The sequence below is a fragment of the Zonotrichia leucophrys genome, chromosome 19 (assembly GCF_028769735.1).
Source record: "Zonotrichia leucophrys gambelii isolate GWCS_2022_RI chromosome 19, RI_Zleu_2.0, whole genome shotgun sequence".
Lineage (NCBI taxonomy): Eukaryota > Metazoa > Chordata > Aves > Passeriformes > Passerellidae > Zonotrichia > Zonotrichia leucophrys.
The window spans coordinates 4,162,048-4,183,116 of NC_088188.1; the positions used below are offsets into that span (position 1 = coordinate 4,162,048).

Here is a 21,069-nt window from a genome sequence, read left to right on the forward strand (position 1 = left end):
AACAGGCTCAGCGTCTCTCATCTCTTAGGGAAAGAAAGAGCTGGAGGAGGTGAACATGACAAAGGCAGAGAAGGATTTAGGGACAGCCAGGGATAGTGGCTGACCAGGGATGGGCCTGAGTGTGGTGGTGTTCACAGGGGTCCCAGGGTGAGGGAAGAGATGAGAATGTGACTCCATGTTTCAGAAGGCTGATTTATTATTTTATTATATATAAAAGAAAATTATATATTATAAAAGAATAGAAGAATTCTATTGAAATTATATATTATAAAATAATATAATATATAATATATATATTATGATTCTATTGGAATGATATATTAGAATAGAAGAAAGGATTTCATCAGAAGGCTGGCTAAGAATAGAAAAAGAATGATAATAAAATCTTGTGACTGACCAGACAGTCTGGACAGCTGGACTGTGATTGGTCATTAATTAGAAACAACCACATGAGACCAATCACAGATCCACCTGATGCTTTCCACAGCAGCAGGTAATCATTGTTTACATTTTGTTACTGAGGATTCTCAGCTTATCAGGAGAAAAGAGCCTAAGGAAAGGAATTTTCATAAACCATGTCTGTGCCACCTGAGCCTGGTGCTGGGAGGGCTATGATAACTGGGACAGTGCATTGTGGTGGGTTTCCAGGCTGGGCACGAGGGCTGTACCCAGAATGTGCTGCCTGATGCTGTGTTTGCCCCTCTCCCCTGGCAGATGTTCATCATGGAGAAGGTGGAGGGCAGCCAGTGCAGCCTGCACGAGTTCAGCATCACCGGCTCCACCTACGCCCCCGAGGGACAGATGTGAGTGAGGGTCCCATCCCCAGGGACACAGGGGGCTCTGGGCTGGCAGCAGAGCTGGGGGAGATGGGAGGGTTGTGTTCATGGCCATGGCTGGGGGAAACGGGGGGTTTCCATGGTGGTTTGCAGTCCTGTCCATGGGGATCCCCAGTGGGCTTGCAGGTGTTGGGTGATGGGCTGTGATCTGCTGTCCATGGGCACCAGGATGGTGTTTCCCTGTCCCCACAGCTCCTGCTCCACTTGGTTTGGGTGCTGCTCACCCTGGCTCTGCCTTCCCACTGCTCAGCAGAGGGGTTCCACGCCCCTGGCTTTCCCTTGGTTAGCAATCCCAGTAAAACAATAAACCAGAGAAAATGACAGATGTGGGAATGGTGACGAACGCAGAAATTTCATCACATAGAAATTTCCCCTAAATTTCTCACCAAGTGATACACCTACACTACTCTCTATAATCTATTTCACTTTGCAACAGAGGATGACTCTCCACATTTCTGGAGCCTGCACAGGTTGGGTGTTGACTGGTGGCTGTTGCAGGATGCAGGGTGGGCAGCTTATCCAGGTGCCACCAGCAATGCTCAGGGGGATTTGCAAATGGCTCAAAGCCCACCAGGACAGTGTTCCCTGAGCCCTGTGCCCACAGCAGGGGTGGCTGCCATGGCTGGTGTGCCCAGGGCAGGATCCTGCTTATGTCTGGGTGTCTCTCAGGGCAGGCATGGGCAGGGAGTGGGAGCTGGGGGCTTTTCTCTGAAGTGTTATCACACTCATGGGGTTCTCTGCTGTTGTATTTGTTTATTCCTGTTCCTTTGGAAGGAGGTGGCGGCCCCCAGTGTGGCAAAGTCAGGGAATAAGGCATATGAGGAGCTCAGCTGGTGGTGGGAGCACTCTCTGCTCCCCTCTGCTTTGCTCAGTGATCCCAGACACATTTGTCAGCATGGTGCCTTCTGCTCATCCATGGAGCAGCTGTAACTCATCTCAGCCACAGACATAATTTCATGAATATTTATGGAGCCAATTTGATCCTTGGCTAGGAATCTCCATTAAAAACTGAGCCAAGTCATAAGCTGGTGTCAGTCAGTGCATTTCAATTAAAACTGAGGAGGACCCGGGGGCTGAACTTGTGCCTGCCAACCTCTGAAGCTCAGTGTCCCCTGGCCTCTGGGGGCTGCATTTAGGGCCACTCTGTTGGTCTGCAGCATTTTTTGTTGCTCCTGAGTTTTGCTTTAGCCCTGTGCCTGTGTTGTGTATGGAGAGGGATGTGTGGGCTTGCTGAAGAGAGAACCCCCCTTCCCCCAGGGCTGGTGACATTAAAGGCTTGTTTGCTTTAACCTGGCCTTGGCAGGGGGATGTTTCATGCAGGACACTGGGTTTGCTCACACAGCACCCAGCCAGCAGCCCTGTGAACGTGTTCACAGGGGTTCTTGGATGAGGGAAGAGATGGAGATCTGACTCCATGTTTCAGAAGGCTTGATTTATTATTTTATGATATATATTACATTAAAACTATACTAAAATAATAGAAGAAAAGGTTTCATCAGAAGGCTAGCTAAGCTAAGAATAGAATCAGAAAAGAATGATAACAAAGCTTCTGTCCCAGACAGACTCTCTGAGCCAGCTGACTGTGATTGGCCACTAATTACAAACAAACCAATATGAGCTAATCACAGATCTACCTGTTTCATTCCACATCAGCAGATAATCATTGTTTACATTTTGTTCCTGAGGCCTCTCAGCTTCTCAGGAGGAAAAATCCTAAGGAAAGGATTTTTCATGAAAAGATGTCTGTGATAGCCCCTTTGCTGATGTTTTTCCCAGCACATGGGTCTGACCATGCAGGGGCTGCTGACCATGGGGCTGTGACTCCCATCCCCTCCCACAATGTCCAGGGGATCCCGTGCTGCACAAGCCATGCTTGCTGTGTCTGCTGTCCCTCCCTGTGAGCCCAGGGCTGGGCAGCCTCTCTGGGCAGGAGCAGTGGCTCTCCCTTCCCACTCACAGCCCAGTGTGGCTTTGTCTCCCTCAGCAAACAGATTTTTCAGATTTTCTTGGCTGCTCCATGTTTTCCGCTCCCGAGCTGTAACAAGGGCTCCAAAATGTTCTTTCCATTGGGAACCAACAGTGGAATAAGCTGATCCTAGTAAATGCCTGACAAATTATTTTTCCAGCCAGCAGATGACCGGCTGGGTTTACACAGCTCTAACCTGCAGTTACCTCTGCTGGAACCAGGGGAATTTTTGATTTCCTTCAAAACCACTGCTACCATTCCTACCACCAGGAGAGGAGAAGCAGCTGGAGTGTTCAGGGCTGCTCCTTTCCGTAGCAAAGAGCTGCTATTGAGGAAGCAAAGATCACAGTTCAGCACTTGCTTGGAAGCAGCCACAGCAGTGCAGCTGTTCAAGCTCTCTGCTGCTCCTAAATGCTCCCCTGGGTTCCCTCTGGAGTGTGAAACAGCATCACAGGAAGGAGCAGGGACTTGCTGTTGGTTCCACAGCTCCTCTGGATTCAAGCAAATAGAAACCCCTGAGGGGATGGGTGTTAACATGAATTTCTTTGCCCCTTTTCTGGTCCATCACTTTCATCATCAGCCTGTGAGCAGCCCCTGCTTGCTCCTTTGAACTCCTCTGCTGCTCCCCTTGTTCTGGGCCACTTGCAGAATTTATTTGCCTCCTGTGATATTTTGTTTGCAATTTAGTGCTGCCCCATTTATTAAAGTACAAAATGTGAACCCAAGGATTTATTGCCAGCACTGGTGCTTTAACTGGGCTTTTGTTTCCGCTTTTACAAGAGTGATGTGTAGGCTATGTATCCTCCTAGGAGGGATGTTTAGGGTGAGCTAACTGTATTGAAGGTGTGAGCTGGTGTGAGGCTGTTGGGGTTGTGTGGTGGTCCCAGTTATGGTTTCCCTGGGTCTGGATTGAAGGCACTTGAGACAGAAGTTCATGTTGGGACTCTGTTTATTATTTCTTATCAGTAGAACAGTCTCACTACTGTGAGTTTGGCAGTAGGCAAACTCAGGCACAAAATGGCCAACAGTCTCTTGTTCCAAGGTCTTTTGAGACTAAATTGTCCAATTAAGAGCTGACACCTAGATTATTTTCCCTTTTAACCCAATAACTGATCTCACAGAGCCATGAAGAAGGAAGAAGAAGAAGCATGAAGAAGAAACCCAGGACAACACCCTGTACCCTCCATCTTGCTTCCATCCACAACATACTAAAAATCCCAAAACCTAAATTTCCCACCTAAGTGATATAAGTACATTACTCTGTATAATCTATTTCACACTTCTGTGGATTCTAGTTTATCTTGAAGTCTGGGAAACTTTCTCCATGAATGAGGGTCAAAGTCAGTGCTGCCCTGGGGGTCAGGGCACCCCAGAGCAGACAGGGAAATATTCCCTGTGTTCTCTGGGTTTCCCCATTGCTGTTTTCTGCCCGCAGCCTGAAGGACGAGCAGCCGGTGCAGTGCGGGCAGTACGACGGGCTGGTGGAGCTGGCCACCATCTGTGCCCTCTGCAATGACTCCTCGCTGGACTACAATGAGGTCTGGGGGCACCAGGGCCTGGGTGGGGTAGGGGGGATGCTCCTGCTGTGCTTCAGGGCAAAGCCAGCAGAGTTTGTCCCTTGGGATCCCCTTCCCTGGCTTCCCTCGTCCCTGGAGGATGCTCTGGTGTGGTGATGGCAGCATCCTCAGGAGCGGCAGCAGCGTGTGGAGGATGTGCTCTAAAGGTTAAGCTCTTTCTTTCTGCCCTCTAGTCCAAAAAAGTCTATGAGAAGGTGGGGGAGGCCACTGAAACAGCCCTGACGTGCCTGGTTGAGAAGATGAATGTCTTCAACACAGACCTCAGCAAGCTGTCCAAGGTGGAGAGAGCCAACGCCTGCAACTCAGTGAGTGGGGAGAAACCCCATCAGCACTGGGGGATGGGAGGGAGAGGAGGGATTGAGGATGGCTGAATTTTGGGCAAATAAACACTTGCAATGATATAAGGGACTGATTTGCACAAGGATGTGATTTCTGGGCTCTCATGATGAGCTGTTTTTGGAACAGTGGCCCTGGGGAGCTGATGCCAGGGCTTTGAGGACCAGCCTGCATGGAGCTTTGGGGCAGGTGATTCCTGAGGCTCCAACTCAGTGCAGTCCCTGCTCAGGCAGGAGAGACCCTCTAAATGAGAGCCTGAGTTCTGGCTGCAGATGAGCAAGTTTGGAGTTATCTTTGGGTGCCCAGTTTGCAGTGAGCAGCCACCCTCCAGCAGGAACCAAACCCTATTCCCTAGAGCCTGGCCTGCCCCAGTGACATTTGCTCCTTGGAAACATCTATTTTTGACATGAAAATATCTTGTTCTGGCTACTCCCCTACTCCAGTGTCTCCCTGTCCTCCTGGGTGAAAACACACTTTATTTTGGGTCTGTATTTCCTCTGCTAGATCTTACAATGTCTTCCCTTGCTCAGAGAGCTCTCAGTTCCAGCATTTTTCCCCAGGATAGATCTGTGCAGGTAGTAATAAATATTCTGAGTCATTTCTGATAAGGAAAGTTTGTAGCTTTAGCCCTGTCCCATCCATCCTGGCTCCTGTGTCTGCCTTTCCCCTCCCACCCCAGGGGCTCAGCAGGGTTGTCAGATAGCACCAGTGTCCCTGGCCTGTCCTGCTCAGCCCCGTGCTGTTCCTGCAGGTGATCAAGCAGCTGATGAGGAAGGAGTGCACCCTGGAGTTCTCCCGGGACCGCAAGTCCATGTCCGTGTACTGCACCCCCAGCGGGGCTGGCAACAACTCTGCTGGCAGCAAGATGTTTGTCAAGGTAGGGCTGAAGCCACTTTTGTTTTGTTTGTCAAGGTAGGGCTGGAGCACCTGCAGGGTCCAGCTGCCCCTCACACACCCAGCAGTGTCAGGATCATTAGCTTGTCAGAGTGAACCCAAGAAAAGTTGCAAAGTTTCTTTTCCCAGCCCAGCACTTGAAGAAGGACTCTGAGCTTTTCAGTTCCCGGTCTCAAGGTTGTTTATTGCGTCTTACCTATAAAAGATTTTTCTCCTGCCCTGCCAAGGTCAGCTCAGCAAGAGTTCCAGGCACTCTGCCTGCCCCAGGGCGGTGCTATGTCTTTATACTAAAAACTACATGTGCAATATTTACAATTACTTCCCAATACCTATCACCTATGTTAGACAGTGAGCTTCTACTTTAAACCAATCTGTAAGTGCCACCATCACAGCAGAAGATGGAGGCCAAGAAGAAGAAGGAGAAAGGCTGGACACACCCAGTTCCCTCCATCTTGCCTCCTGAACCCCCATACCAGAAACTCTAAAATCTACTTTTCCACCCTGTCATAACTTCACTATTATTCTACCTAAACTATTGTGGCTTGCTGGTCTTCATATAACATTGGTAACTTGCTCCATGGGTCATAATCAAACCCACAGGTGTTTTGAGCTCTGTGTCAGGGTCTCTGAGGCCCCTGGCAGGGCTCTTGGCTGCTCTGGACAGCCAGAGGGATGTCCTGGGTCCTGACACAGCAGCATCTGGCCCTGGCTGCACAGGGCAGTAGTGATGTTCTGCAGCTCCTCTCACACTCTGGGGAAGGTGAGGGGAGCTGCAGAGCATTTCCTGCAGTGCTGGTGGAAACTCTGAGATGCTGGGGATTCAGGATCCAGCAGGTAGGCTGGTGGGGTCAGGGAGGAGGTGAGTCTGTTCCATGTTGATTAGGGAAGAAAGGGGTGAGATGGTTTAGAGGGAGGGAAAGGTGCTGAGTTGTGCTGGGGCAGGGGAGAGCTGCAATCATGCAGAATTTGGGCACTTGCCTTTTTTAAAGGCTTGGACCCTCCAGATGCCAGTAATGCCCAAAGGATGATGTCCAGTTTTCCACTGAAGCCAGAAATAAAATAGTGTTTCATAGGAAATTTTCTTCCCAAGGGAAGAGATGTGGTGGAATTTCTCCCTGCTGACTCTGAGAAGATTTGAATATTGTTGTTCCCACTGGGAAATTATCTGGGTGGGTGAACTCTGCCCTCCAGGCCAGTCTGGGACCCTCTGAAACCTCTGGATCTGTGGCCCTGGGAGAGCCTTTTAAGAGATGCAATAGAAAGATTGCAAGTTTTATATTAAAGAGTAATGTCAGGGTGCTTTGTAAGGTCAGGAGGGCTGGGGTGAGAGGCTGGGATGCTCAAGGACATGTTTTCCTGAATTGCAAAGGCATCACAAGCATCCTCTGAGTATCCCACATTTGTTCCCTCACAGATTTCCAGCTCTCATCTTATGCATGTCAGAGCAGGGGTCTGTGGGGTGGTGTTGGGGAAAATGAAACAGGAAAACCTTATAAATATGATTGTCCGTCAAAAGATTTTGAGAATATGGAAACTATAAGCAAGATTGAAATGAAAGCAAGCTTTGAGATCCCTCAGTTACTGAACAACTGGAAAACAATGGTGTGGCTGACTGAAGGTGACCCCCTTTTGATGAAACAACACCCTCTGCTTGCAGACAGGTCCAGGGGTCAGAGCAGACCCTGCAGCTTGGCAGAAGGAGCCCAAAGAGGAGTTTTTAGGGTTTAAAATGTAACACAGTATGGTAATGTAGTGATTCTTATAGGCTGTATGGAAATGCTGTAGGATTTGTATATTCTACTACATTGGTTAGTGAGAAGGAGAACATTCAACACAGAAGATGATTTATTGTATTGTAATGGGAACTTCGCTCTCTTACCTCTTGCCTCTTAGCTCTCACCCCTTCTACTCTCTTATGCTTTTACTCTCTCATCCTCTCTCCCTCTCTCTTCTCTCAGCCTGCTCTGAGCTGTGTTTGGCAGCTCCCAGCAGGGCCATGCCCCCAGACCCTTTGCAATAAACCCCAAGTTCCACGACCTGGCTGCAGAGATCTCTCGTCTCCATTCGTCCTGACCATGTTACCCCTGTCACTCTTACAGGGTGGGGTGGAAGTATTTCGGGAGGATCTGTAGGTTTTGCAGGGCCAGCTGGCTCTGCAGCAGATCCTGCTCTGGGTGACCTGGGTGTGATCCCGGTGTGTTCAGTCAGAGGCTGCCATCTAGTGCCCTGAGCCACAGGGCCGGGATGAGTGCTGGAATTTGGGGAGATTTCCTCTGTTTTTACCCAAACTTGGTGCCTTCCCTCCCTCTGGCACTTCCTTTGACCCTCCATCCTCACCCCATCCCCTGAGCCCTGCTCCTCTCCCCACAGGGCGCCCCGGAGAGCGTCATCGAGCGCTGCACCCACGTGCGCGTGGGCACCGCCAAGGTCCCGCTGACGGCCCCGGTGAGGGACAAGATCCTGGGCAGGATCCGGGACTGGGGCATGGGCATGGACACCCTGCGCTGCCTGGCCCTGGCCACACAGGACACACCTGTGCGCAGGGAGAGCATGCAGCTGCACGACTCGGCCGCCTTCGTCCACTACGAGGTACAGCGCCCCACATCTGGCCTTGCTCTCCATCTTCCTTCTTCCCAGAGTTTCCCCAGCTGTCCCAGCAGGATTTTTCTCCCCCAAAAATGCAGGGCGCAGAGGTTCAGGAGCATCACACCACGACCAACACAATCCAGTGAAGCCAAATTTATTATTCCTAAAAAGGCTATATTTATAATAAATCTCTGCTGACCACGTGTCTCTAGCTAATACATGATTGGTTAATCCTAGCTGTTCACGTGACCCTGTGGGTCAGGATGTTGGTGGCAGTCCCATTGGAATTGTGGCTCAGCCCTCCTGCAGTGTCAGGGGTGGTTCTGTTGGAGCAGGAATCCTGTAGAGAAGGATGTATTGTTCCTCTGAAGATCCAGTGGAAGGAGAGGCAGCTGCTGTTCCTCTGGGGAATCCAGTGGAGAAGCCATGCTGGTGTTCCAGAACCCCCAGGTTATATCCATGTAGGAATGCTTGGCTCCTCCCTCTGGGCAGAGCATCTCTCAATGGGATGTTATAGTTCTTAACAGTCATGGACTGACATTCAATAGTCTGTTATCAGCAGATGTCCCCTCCTGAGGGAGGTGTGATTGTGGTCACTCACAGAGAGAGATAAGGCAAACTGCCCACTTGACAAAAGATAATCTGCCATAGAGATGGTAATAGAAAACATCTTGTATTGCAATCTTCAGCACTGCCACAGAATTCCATAGGTAGGAATTTATGGTATAAATAGGTAGGAATTTATGATAGAATTTGTTTCATTTTTAGGGTTGTGCTTTGTTTTAGGGGGGTTGGCAGTTGCATCTAACCCCTCCCCTTATTACGGGGTGCTGGGGCTGGTTGTAGCCGCGGTTGCAGGGTGTGGTTGGCTGGCAAGTTTGGGGGATTCCTTTGTGTCTTTGGTGCTTGTTATGCTTTATTTAGGGGGGATGTTGGTAGTGTTTGCTTATTCAGTGGATCCTTACCCAGAAGAGTGGGCGAACTGGGATGTTGTTGGTTATGGCCTTGGGATAGGGTTGGTTGTGGTGGTGGGGCTTGCTATAGGGGGTGTGTTGGAATTCCATAAATTCCTACCTATTTATACCATAAATTACAGAAACCTCTTGGAAGTTTCTTCACCCAGTGAAGCCCAGGGTGGTTTCACAGCAGGGATGGAAGTGGATGCATCCCAAGGGGTTAACGTGGGTGTGGGGTGTGTTCCTCCCTCCCAGAACAACCTGACCTTTGTGGGCTGCGTGGGGATGCTGGACCCTCCACGCAAAGAGGTCACCTCGTCCATCGAGATGTGCCGCAAGGCCGGCATCCGCGTCATCATGATCACCGGTGACAACAAGGGCACGGCGGTGGCCATCTGCCGCCGGATCGGGATCTTCTCTGAGAGCGAGGACGTGTCTGGCAGGGCCTACACGGGCCGAGAGTTTGATGAGCTGCCCCCCGAGGCACAGCGCCAGGCATGCCGCGAGGCGCGATGCTTCGCCCGCGTGGAGCCGGCGCACAAATCCCGCATCGTGGAGTACCTGCAGTCCTTCAACGAGATCACAGCCATGGTGAGCCCTCAGGGACACCCTGCCAGCCCCTGTCCCCTCCTCCCCACCCTGCTCAATCCTTTTGGAGTAAATACCAGTATGGCTGGACAGGACGTGCCTGGGCTTGGCTGGCCCTTGGTGCTGATCCAAATAGCGGCACTATGGTGTTTCACCCCACAGACACTTTTGCCTGGCTGGGTGTGTGGTGTTTCACCCCATAGACACTTTTGGCTGTGTGTGTGTGGTGTTTCACCCCACAGACACTTTTGGCCGGCTGAGTGTGTGGTGTTTCACCCACAGACACTTTTGGCTGGCTGGGTGCTGCACTGGGCCCATGGGGACAAGTCCAGGCCTCCAGGAGCTCTGGTGGTGCTGGGATGGAGCTTCCCCCCATAACAGGGGCTGCTCCTCAGGTTTCCCTCTGTGGAGAAGCTCTAAGGTGATGCTGAAGGAAAGGAGTCGGTTCTGATGGAGGGTTTGGATCCAGAGCTTTATTCTGGCCCACAGGCCTCTGAATGCAGCACCAGCTCCAACAGAACTCCCTGAGCCCGTGGTTGCTGCTCCTTTGACCCCGGGTAGAGGGACAGGGAAGGGAGCCACCAAGCAGGGACAGGAGGGGAGGGACAAAGGACACCTGGATGGCCCAATGCCCCCCAGGGGTAGAGGGCATCCTTTGGATCTGCCAATCACTCAGTGCCCTTCTGTAATGCCAGGACTGGCAGACAGTACTGGGAGGGGAAAGGAGAGGTGACTGACACACCTGGGAGGGCATCTTCAGGGAGAACCCCGGTTTATCTGAGTCAAACCATGACATCACAGCGCAGTACAATCCCTCCACGCTGACCCCAGCTGTGTGCAGACAGGTGACGGTGTCAATGACGCCCCGGCGCTGAAGAAGGCAGAGATTGGCATCGCCATGGGGTCGGGCACGGCCGTGGCCAAGTCAGCTGCTGAGATGGTGCTCTCTGATGACAACTTCTCCACCATCGTGTCGGCCGTGGAGGAGGGCAGAGCCATCTACAGCAACATGAAGCAGTTCATCCGCTATCTCATCTCCTCCAACGTCGGGGAGGTGGTTTGGTGAGAGCCTCCCACAGTGGGCACCATGCTGCAGGCGGGGAACACATCCCCTGGGGCAGGGCATCTGCAGGCAGCAGCATGTAGTGCCCAGATTGTAATCCCAGCACCATGTCTCATTCCCCAAGAGCAGGGAGTTTTTTTTGTAGTTTTATAATCCTGCCATCCTGCAGGACCTGTCTGTCAAAGTATTGCCTATTTAAGCTCATGCAAGTGCCTGATCCGGGCGCAGATATTTGTACACAGGCTGCTATCACCCAGTCACAGCTATCCCTGCCCCTGCCCATCCCTCCCAGGCCTCAGCAACATCAGCACAACCTTGGGATCATCCTTTGCCCTTGCATTTCAGCATGGGTGTTTGTGCTGGGAATGGGAACCTGTCACAGACATCTTCTATGAAAAATCCTTTCTTTAGGATTTTTCCTCCTGAGAAGCTGAGAGGCCTCAGGAACAAAATGTAAACATTGATTATCTGCTGCTGTGGAATGCCACAGGTGGATCTGTGATTGGCCCGTGTTGGATGTTTGTAATTAATGGCCAATCACAGTCAGCTGGCTCAGACAGAGAGTCCCAGCCACAAACCTTTGTTATCATTCTTTGCTATTCCATTCTTAGCTAGCCTTCTGATGAAATCCTTTCTTCTATTCCTTTAGTATAGTTTTAATGTAATATATATCATAAAATAATAAATCAAGCCTTCTGAAACATGGAGTCAGATCCTTGTCTCTTCCCTCCACCTGAGACCCCAGTAAACATTGTCACAGGAACCTTTGTGGCCTGGAGACATCAATAGTTGGGTAACAACTGCAAAGCAGATTTTTATAGCAACAGAATCAAATTTTAGCTGCAAAATTCAGTGCTGGGCTTCAGGTTCCTTATCAGGGACTGTGGGTTTGTCTGCAGGACTTGGGGTGAATATTCAGTTTGAGGCTTTGGATCCAGACGCTCTCTCCCCCTTGCATGACACAGAACCTTAGCTGCCCAGAGCGTGTATAATTTCACATCCCTTTTTTTTCTGCAGTATTTTTCTGACAGCCATCCTGGGCTTGCCCGAGGCCCTCATCCCAGTGCAGCTGCTGTGGGTGAACCTGGTGACGGACGGGCTGCCGGCCACGGCGCTGGGCTTCAACCCCCCGGACCTGGACATCATGGACAAGCAGCCCCGCAACCCCAAGGAGCCCCTCATCAGTGGCTGGCTCTTCTTCCGCTACCTGGCTGTGGGAGGTGGGTGCTGCTGGGTGGGAGGGTGTGTCAGGGTGGGCCTGGGCTGTCCTGGGCTGGGGTCTACTGGAATATTACCAATATAGCTGGATGAGACGTGCCTGAGCTTGTCTGGCCTTCACTGCTGAACCAAACAGTGGCACTGTGGTATTTCACCCCACAGACACTTTTGGCCAGCTGGGTGTGTGGTGTTTCACCCCACAGACACTTTTGGCTGCCTGGGTGCTGCAGCTGGGCCCGTGGGGACAAGTCCAGGCCTGCAGGAGGTCTGGTGGTGCTGGGATGGAGCTTCCCCCCATAACAGGGGCTGCTCCTCAGGTTTCCCTCTGTGGAGAAGCTTTAAGGCGATGGGGAAGGAAAGGAGTTGGTTCTGATGGAGGGTTTGGATGCAGAGCTTTATTCTGGCCCACAGGCCTCTGAATGCAGCACCAGCACCAACAGAACTCCCTGAGCCCGTGGTTGCTGCTCCTTTGACCCCAGGTAGAGGGACAGGGAAGGGGCAGGGAGCCACCAAGCAGGGACAGGAGGGGAGAGACAAAGGGACAAAGGACACCTGGATGGCCCAATGCCCCCCAGGGGTAGAGGGCATCCTTTGGATCTGCCAATCACTCAGTGCCCTTCTGGAATGCCAGGACTGACAGACAGGGCTAGGAGGGGAAAGGAGAGATGACTGACACACCTGGGAGGGAATTATCAGGGGAGGGACCTGAGGTTCTGAGGTAAACCCTGAAATCACAATGCAGCAGGGGTCCCTGTCTGGTGCTGGGGTAAGGGTGTCTCTCTTGGCCACAGTGTACGTGGGCCTGGCCACAGTGGGCGCAGCAACCTGGTGGTTCCTGTACGACGCCGAGGGACCACAGGTCTCCTTCCATCAGCTGGTGAGTCAGGAGGGAACAGGCTGACAGCTGCAGAGATGGGTGAGGGTGTGCATTCATGTCTTGGGGTCTTTTATCTGTCTTTCCTCTGTTTTGGTTGTGGCATTCCCAGATTCCTGGTGGAGAATACAGTAATTTAAAACAGAAGCGAATTCTCTCACTCAGGCTGTTTCCAGCCTTGCTTCTGCCAGCCACCAGCATGGTAGGGAAAGTTTCACATTCAGAGAGATTCAGAGAAGCTGAAAGTAGCTTCTGTGCCTCATCCCATATTGGAAGGGATCTGTTCTCACATTACATTATTGCAGCTAATGTGAAAACTGCAGGTCAGGGGGAAAGCACGTGCCATCACATCCCAATGGCATGTGAAATGCAAGATGGATTTCTGATGGAGACACATGTGTGTGCTCAAACTCCTTCCTAACTGCACCTGAGAGTCTCAAGGCACTGCCCAGCCATACCCCTAAAGCCCAAGCCCAACAGAAGCTGGGTCACTTCAGGCCCTTTATTGGTTGCTCTGACCCCTGGGATATTTAACAGCAGCCAGTTCATCATCTGCCCCCCAACCAGTCCACTCTACCTCCTCTCTCCTGCCTTTCCTGCTGCTCTGCCATGTATTTACCAGCAGTTTCCTGTGCTGACAGAGGAACTTCATGAGGTGCACTGAGGACAACCCCATCTTTGAAGGAATTGACTGTGAGATCTTCGAGTCGCGATACCCAACGACGATGGCTCTGTCTGTGCTGGTGACCATCGAAATGTGCAATGCTCTGAACAGGTGTGCTGCCCACAGGGCTGCTCTCCTTGCTCTGTGTGTGACTGATTCTGTCTCTTTGAGTGGCTCTGGGTGGGCTGAGGGCTTTGCTTTGGCTCAGCAGAGCCGATCAGAGCATCCTCAGAGGGGAGCTCTGGGTTTTCCATAGAGGAACTGCTCCAAGGCAGTGTGCTGTGCCTGGGAGCAGTGAAGGAAGGACTGGATCTGCATTCATTAGCGATTTAGTCATTAATGATCAGCCCTAATCCATGCATTGCTGGTTGTATCCACATCCAGTTTGCAGCAAAGCCTGCAGATGAACAGCCTGGAAAAGAAAGGATGTAGCATATGGCCTTGCATGTTGGAGGGAAATGAGATTCCCAGCATGGGCAGATGTGGGGAGGTTTCTGGGGCTAACCTTGTCCCTTCACTTTCACAGTGTCTCTGAGAACCAGTCGCTGCTGCGGATGCCACCCTGGCTCAACATCTGGCTGCTGGGGGCCATCATCATGTCCATGGCCCTGCACTTCCTCATCCTCTATGTCAAGCCCATGCCTGTGAGTGCCCTCTGTCACCTCCCTGTGCCTCCTGTGGACAAGGACATCCCTGGAGCAATCTTTGGGTCGGGAAACTTCTCGGGTGGATGTTCCCAGAATGTGCCCTCAGGGCCAGGTCCCATGGTTCAACCCAGCATGGAAATCAGGAGTCATTCTGCCCCATGAGGCAGGAGTACAAAGCTCTCCCTATGGGCAAGACAAAGGCTCTAGATATCTCCAGAAGGTGGTTCAGCCCTTTAGGAGAGATCCCCTTCCTTTGCGAGGTTGGGGATGCTTTGGTTGGTGCCCAAAGGTGCTTAAGATGAAGTGTGTTTCCGTACCCAGGAGGTTGCATTGTCCCTTGTCACCTGCTGAGCACCTGTGAACACATAAACACACAGTCCTGCCTTGTGCCTCACTTTCCCCATCTGCAGGAGGGGTGAATAACCTAATTTTTCACTAATCTTGGCCAAAACCCACCTTGGATCATGACAGACTTGAAGAAATCCTCCTTTTTGAGCTGTCTGGATCCTCCCTCTTTATACCTGTGATGACCCTCTCTCAACTTCTGCCCCACAACAATGTGATCCCTAAAACAGCGAAATATCCCACCTGCTCTCCTAGTGACATGTCCAACCCTTTCCACCCTGCAGCTCATCTTCCAGGTGACCCCCCTGAGCTGGCCACAGTGGGTGGTTGTGATGAAGATCTCCCTGCCTGTGATCCTGCTGGATGAAGGCCTCAAGTACCTTTCCCGCAACCACCTGGATGGTGAGCACGGTCTGCACCCCCTGGCTTAGGGTGGCACTTTGCTTGGGGTTCCTGGGGGTTTTGTGGACCCCTCACTCACCTCCTCTGCCTATGTGATGTCTCACCTGCATGTTCACCCAGCTTTGCTGTGCCGAGGGGCTTCTCCTGCTCCCTTCCTTCCTGGTGCCACGCCTGGCAGAGCACTTGGTGATTATATCTGCTTGAAATGCTCCCTTTGGAGCTGGAGCATTAGCTAAACCTGCCACAGGTCATTAATTCAGCTCCTCTCAAACCTCCAGGAACTGGATCCCTTTGCTTATGAAGCAAAACAAATCAAACACTGATTTGTAACAGGAAACCTGTCTTTTTTCCTCTCAGATTTCCACCTCTCTCTGTCCATCCTTATTTTGTGTTGGCAACCTCTGTGCTGAGATCTGTTGACAGCTGAACACCTTATAAACTGGTTTTAAACTGGCTTTAAAGTGGCTGCCCACTTTAAAGGGATCTCTCAGGATGCAGCCCTTGGCACAACCAGAGGAGAAGCAGCTCCTGTGACACTGGAGCAGCAGTTCCTGTGTGCTCCTGGGCTCCATGCTGTAAATCACAGCCTGTCTTTGGGCAGCCCTCCAGAGAGATGATATCATCTTTTCTTTCATTTCTTGCAGAAGATGTTGCTGTGGGGGATATCTCAGCGCTGAGTTAAGCCCACAGGTTTTCCCAGGGCTGCTGAGCAGTGCTGTGCCTGCCACAGGGGTGGCCTCTCTCCAGAAATAGGATTTATTTATTCATTTTTTGGGGTGAGCTTGCCCTGACAGTGATAGCAGGGAGAAGAAGGGCAGGAATGGCACTGTCCTTGCTCAGGGAAGCTCTGAACAATCTGAGTGTGAGGACTGGATTTCTTCCACACCATCACCTTGCTCAAACCATCTTTTCACCCCTCAGGCAACCTGTGTCATAGCAAGCCCCTCTTTTTCACATCACCCTGTAATAACAACCCAGAAATCTGTGCAAAGCCACTCTTGCCTTTCCAGGCTGAAGGCAGGCCTGGCCAGCCTGTCAAGGAGGGCTCTGGGGCATTGTCACAGCTGTGTTTGGTTTCTCATAGAGCAGAGCTTTGCAAGTACCTGGAAATATGGGATGGGGAAACATTGCAGACAGGAAATGGTCACAAACAGATCTCCCTCCCCATCAGTGTGTCCTGGTGTGCAGGTGGTGCTCATGTCAGCCTTTCTTCCTGTGTGGAGCTGATGCAGAAACTCAGCAATTGCTCAGAGAAACAGAGGTGCAGGGCTCCTGTGTTTACAAACCAGATAGAAAGTGTTTCTAGCCTGTTTTTATTGAATTGTTTCATCTCTCATCACACACCCAGGTCTGTTTTATCCCACAATTACAAGCCTGTAGCAACAATTCCACAGCACGGCACCGGGCTGGGGTGTAGGAGAGCTGGTTAATGCTGCATCCCATGCATGCCCTTCGTCTTCACTTCACAATCTGTACTCTGAGGCTGAGTCTGTCTTTCTCCCACACTTTGTATTTCTCTATAAAATCTCAGCACTGTTGGAGGAAGGGCTTTTCTTTGCTCTGCCTGCACAGCTCCAAGCACAGTGAAGTTTCTGGTAGGCACACGATCCTCTCAAGTGCCAGCACAGCAGCACAGCAGCTCAGTTTTCTTCTCCCATGGCATACTCCCAGTGTTTCAGGTGCTCTGAGCTTCCCTCATCCCCACAGTCATGATGCTGCTGATGCCCATGGGTTGCTCTGTCTCACGGATCCAGGGTTTCCCATGCAGCACTTCTATCACAGCTGTGTCAAAATCACCACGATTCAATCATCACACTTGAAAGAAGCAATTGAAACTCTTCCTCTTCCTGATTCCTCTGGCCTCTGAAAAGCAAAGGAAAATACCTCCAAAAGCCACTTTTATGTGTGGTCTTGTGATTTTTTTTTTTTTTGCCAGGCATTCTCAGGACAGTAAGACCCAAGTGGAGCGGGGAGCACCAGTTGAATACCTGCAAGACTCCAGAGCAAGGGTTGGCTTCCTTACCTGTCTCATCCCTGAATGCTGCATCCCTGTGTTTCCTGCAGTCTTGTGGGGACTTGCTTGGAACATGTCTGGGTGAACATGGCTTAGATATAGAACAGAGATACAATAATAGAGCCAAGAGACTCTACCCAGACAGGATCTCCTTTCCCACAGTGGTCTCTGTGTTTGCTCCAAAATAAGGCCTAGCAAACCTGTGAAGTAGCTGTTTGATGGCAGTTTTGGCCAGGAGCCAGGCTAGCACTTGGTCTCTGCAAGACAGGGCTTGGGAATGGTCTCCAGCATGGGATTTTCCAAGGGATGGCCAAGGGTGTTCAGCTGAGGAATGTAAATGTATAGCTGTGAGTTCTGCTGATTCAGGAATTGCATGGAAAAGTTTCTCCTCTGATGAGATTTAGATAAGTTGTGTTTCCATTATGCTGGATTTTCCTTGCCCTTGAAGTGGCAGAATGCTGAGACTCCTCAGTTCTCACTGTGGTCTCAGTGCTTTACATCCCTCCCCCATCACTCTGCTCACATCCAGCCTTTCATCTCACATCCTTTGCATATCTGGCTGCCTTCATTCCTCTCTGGCCCCTCTGAGGTTTCTGCTGTCTCAATTTTGGGAGATGATGTGAATGTGAGAGTGACAAAATATGCACAGCTGAGGCTGGCTGTGTGTGAGCTGCAGATGTTCTGTCCAGGAGCATGGAGATGTTCTCAGGGTCTGTCTCACACTGACAGGCTCACAAGGGCTCACCACCCTCAGGGATCCCTTGCTGTAGTATCTTTGATATTTTCCATGCTCTATGCATTCAAGTGTTTGTTCTCTCAGAATCCTGTGGCATGCAGGAGGAAGCTTTCCAGGCATCTGTGCCAAGGCCTTGCAGAAGTCTCTTTGTCTCTTTTCTAAGTGGTTCTCAAGAAGTACCAAATATAGGGAGGACACTGAGATAACCCCAGTGCTCAGGTTCCTCTGTGCACCATCAGCCCACTGCTGAGCCCACCCTGCTCCCCTCCTGCACTGCCCCTGCACCTCCTCATGTTCCCCATCTCAAAGCAAACCCCTCACAGGTGTTGGAGCTCTGCTGTGGTTGTTCTCACCCTGTTCCAGCAGCAGGCCCTGTCTGGGTGCTGAGCATCACCATTGCTGTGGTAAAAGCAGGGGCAAAATCACAAAGCAGGTGTTTATTTCAGCACAGCTATGTGCCTGCCCTGACAGCAGCAGGGCCACTGAAAATCAGGAGTTTGGATGCACAGGGATTGACCTGGTGGTTTTTGTGGCAGATCAGCATTTAGGCAGCTGTTTGTCCTTGTGCCCAGTGAGAACAGCACCTCATTTTGCAGGAGGTGCAGTATAGTGGCAATCCCACCCTGTTCCTGTCCCCAGTGGGTCCCTGTTCCCTCTCCCATGGCAGCACAGTGCCCTGCAGTCTCCTGCCACTGCAGCTGATGTGCAGGTGCTGCTCCCTGGGGTGAGCATCTCCACCACTGAGGGAGCTTTGGGCACTTCTCTGCAAAGCTGGCACCAGATTTAGGCTTCAGCATCCTCCCAGAGGAGAGTGGCTGGCAGAGGTGGCAGTGCAGTGACAAGTGCATCACACTCCCTGCCAGGGGCAGACACAGCTCTGCATCTGAGACCGCCCAAAATTTGCAGGGACCAAAATCTCCATATCCCAACACAAAATACCCTCCATCATATAGCAAAAAGGAGCTGTTCACCCTCATTTTCCCCCACGCACCTGCACCCGAGGGAAGCTCCTGCAAGTGCCCCAAGAGCCCAGGAGCTGCTGCAGCTGCCCGTGTTCCTGCAGAGGAGGCAGCCATCCATCCTCTCCCTGGCACAGCAGAGCAGGGAGCGAGCGCCTGCCCTTGTAGGGAAATGTGTGCCTGGAGCTACCTTGGCTGGGTGCTGGCAGAGGAATGTGTCCCCGTGGGCCAAGTATTCCCTGGAGCTGTGGGATGCTCTGCAGGAGAGCACTGCTGCACCTTCCAGGGCTGGAATACCCACACAGGATTTTACAGCTCTGCTGCCTTGATTTTTGTTTTTATTTCCCACTCTTTTCTCTTCTTTTATGTGTGTCCATGTGTCATGCTTTAGAAATGGAAGAGCAGAGGCAATCTGCCAGTGTTGCTGCCCTGGTATTGCAAAGGGATGGGGGGACAATTTCCGTCCCTTGAGCTGTGGGATGCTCGGCAGGAGAGCAGTGCTGCACCTTCCAGTGCTGGAATATCCACATGAGACTTTACAGCTCTTGCTGCCTCGCTTTTTGTTTTTATTTCCCTCTCTCTCCTGTTTTTCATGTCTGTGTGTCGTGCTTTAGAAATGAAAGAGCAGAGGAAGCTGCCAGTGTTGCTGCCCTGGTATTGCAAAGGGATGGTGGACAATTTCCCTTTTGGTTTTCTCCTGGGGTCTGGGGTCTCAGCTGATGCTCAGGGTGCCCTGGTGTGATGGGGGAGATGTGCAGTTTTCAGAGCTACAAGGGCTGCAGCTTTTCCCTTGGTGAAGGAGGTGATCTGGGCTGGCAGTGGGAGCCTGCATCTCTCTAGCAGCACCTTTAAAGGAACTTGTTAAGGAAAGTCAAAAGCAGTAAGGAAAAACCTCCCCAAAAGCCTCAGCTGTCTGTGGGGAGCAGAGCTTGGAACAGCTGAGCTCACATTGTCCAGTTGCTGGTTTGCAAGTGGCACCCCTGGTGTGAGGCAGCATCCAGAGGGACTGTCACCATCCCATCATCCCTGCAAACAGGTCCTGCATCCCCCCTGCTCCTGTCACCTCTGTGAGGGAAGGACAGACGGACGCTGCCATGCAGGTGGGAGCTGGATCCTTGGCTGGTAGAAACACCTGGCTCACTCCATGCCAGGATTGTGTCACTTTAGAGATCTGAGAGCAACTTTTTGAAGTAGTTAAACTCTGCAGCCATGTCTCCCCTTCCTGTCCCTGCCACATGCCATGGCATCCTCCTCCCTGTTTGCACAGCCATGGGATGATGTGTTTAGGGGCAGTGCCATGGTTGGCAAGTTACCACTGGTGTGTCACCCAGTGGGGACTGCTCAGCTGCTGGAGGAGAGGGAAGAGAGGCTGCTGCAGTGGGGAGGAGATTAATTTTGATTATTGCAATGATATTTAGTACAGTGCAGTTGCCACCTTACACCAAAGCCTTCAATGTCATCCAGAGGGATGCTGCAATCACAGCAAACCATTTTATCCCAGCACACAAGGGCTGAACTTTGCAGCCAGCACTGGAAAAAAAAATTGGCAGAAGTTGCAAAAAAGCCTTTTCCCTCTGCCTTGCCTGTTATTTATTAATTCCCCTGGAAGCTGTCGGCACCAGGGCTGGCAGCAGGCACAGAGCCCCACGGGTGACCCCGGGCAGGACCCTTATTTATCAAGAGCACAGGAACAGCAGTCCCCAGTGAGATGTATTTTGTGATGTGTGCAGTGATGAAAGAGAGAGAAATACAGTCTAAAGATTCATGATAAGGGATTTTTCTAACTCTCCTTAGCAAGTGCTGCTTCTGGGTGGGTTATTTTTAAGGAAAAAAGATGTGTTCTGGGTAAACCAAGCTACCCCAGGCTGGAGGGCAGCTACTGCCTCAGGAATCAGGGACACTCCTGTCAACTGCTTGAAAATTTGGGATGTAGTTGTTATAAGTCAAATTCTGGCAGGGCTTTTGGGGCTGCTCACATGGAGTTTGAGCTGGATACCATCACTTTCCTGCAGGCCATGTGTTGCCTGTTACCTTCCCTGTCCAACCCCATCCATCTGGAGCGGGGGAGAAGGTGGGAAGGCAGCCCTGGGACGGTGGCTGTGATGAGAAGTTTGGTCCTTGCTCATTGTTTTGAAGGGATTTATGGGTGTGGTACATGGGCAGTGTGTGAGCCCATGGAGCAGTGTCCATGTCTCTGGCTGCAGCAGGGCTGGGGCTCTGGGGTGATGGGAGGATGCAGTGAGCTTCTCCTCTTTGAGCCACTGCCTTTCCCTGCATGATGCCTCATTGGGAGCAGTGAGGAGGGTCCTGCCTACTCACCTTCCACATGGCTCCACCTCAGGCTGGATATTAGGAAAAAGTTTTTCATGGAAAGAGTGATAAAGTTCTGGAATGGCTGCCCAGGGAGG

General features: G+C 51.4%; 1 protein-coding gene across 3 annotated transcripts in view; it reads left to right on the plus strand.

Annotated features, from left to right (window-relative positions):
* The window catches only part of ATP2A3 (ATPase sarcoplasmic/endoplasmic reticulum Ca2+ transporting 3), a 61,550-nt gene that overhangs the window by 35,452 nt on the left and 5,029 nt on the right, over window positions 1–21,069 (plus strand). The window contains exons 9-21 of one of the 3 annotated variants that reach the window (XM_064729075.1): window positions 715–803; window positions 4,238–4,340; window positions 4,553–4,684; window positions 5,467–5,592; window positions 7,980–8,198; window positions 9,407–9,742; window positions 10,581–10,801; window positions 11,820–12,022; window positions 12,812–12,897; window positions 13,536–13,669; window positions 14,085–14,202; window positions 14,835–14,956; window positions 16,904–16,961. In XM_064729075.1, the coding sequence (XP_064585145.1) occupies window positions 715–803; window positions 4,238–4,340; window positions 4,553–4,684; window positions 5,467–5,592; window positions 7,980–8,198; window positions 9,407–9,742; window positions 10,581–10,801; window positions 11,820–12,022; window positions 12,812–12,897; window positions 13,536–13,669; window positions 14,085–14,202; window positions 14,835–14,956; window positions 16,904–16,961 (1,947 nt within the window). Of the gene's footprint in view, window positions 1–714; window positions 804–4,237; window positions 4,341–4,552; window positions 4,685–5,466; window positions 5,593–7,979; window positions 8,199–9,406; window positions 9,743–10,580; window positions 10,802–11,819; window positions 12,023–12,811; window positions 12,898–13,535; window positions 13,670–14,084; window positions 14,203–14,834; window positions 14,957–16,888; window positions 16,962–21,069 lie in introns of all 3 variants that reach the window. The other 2 variants (XM_064729073.1, XM_064729074.1) reach the window with 2 other exon arrangements.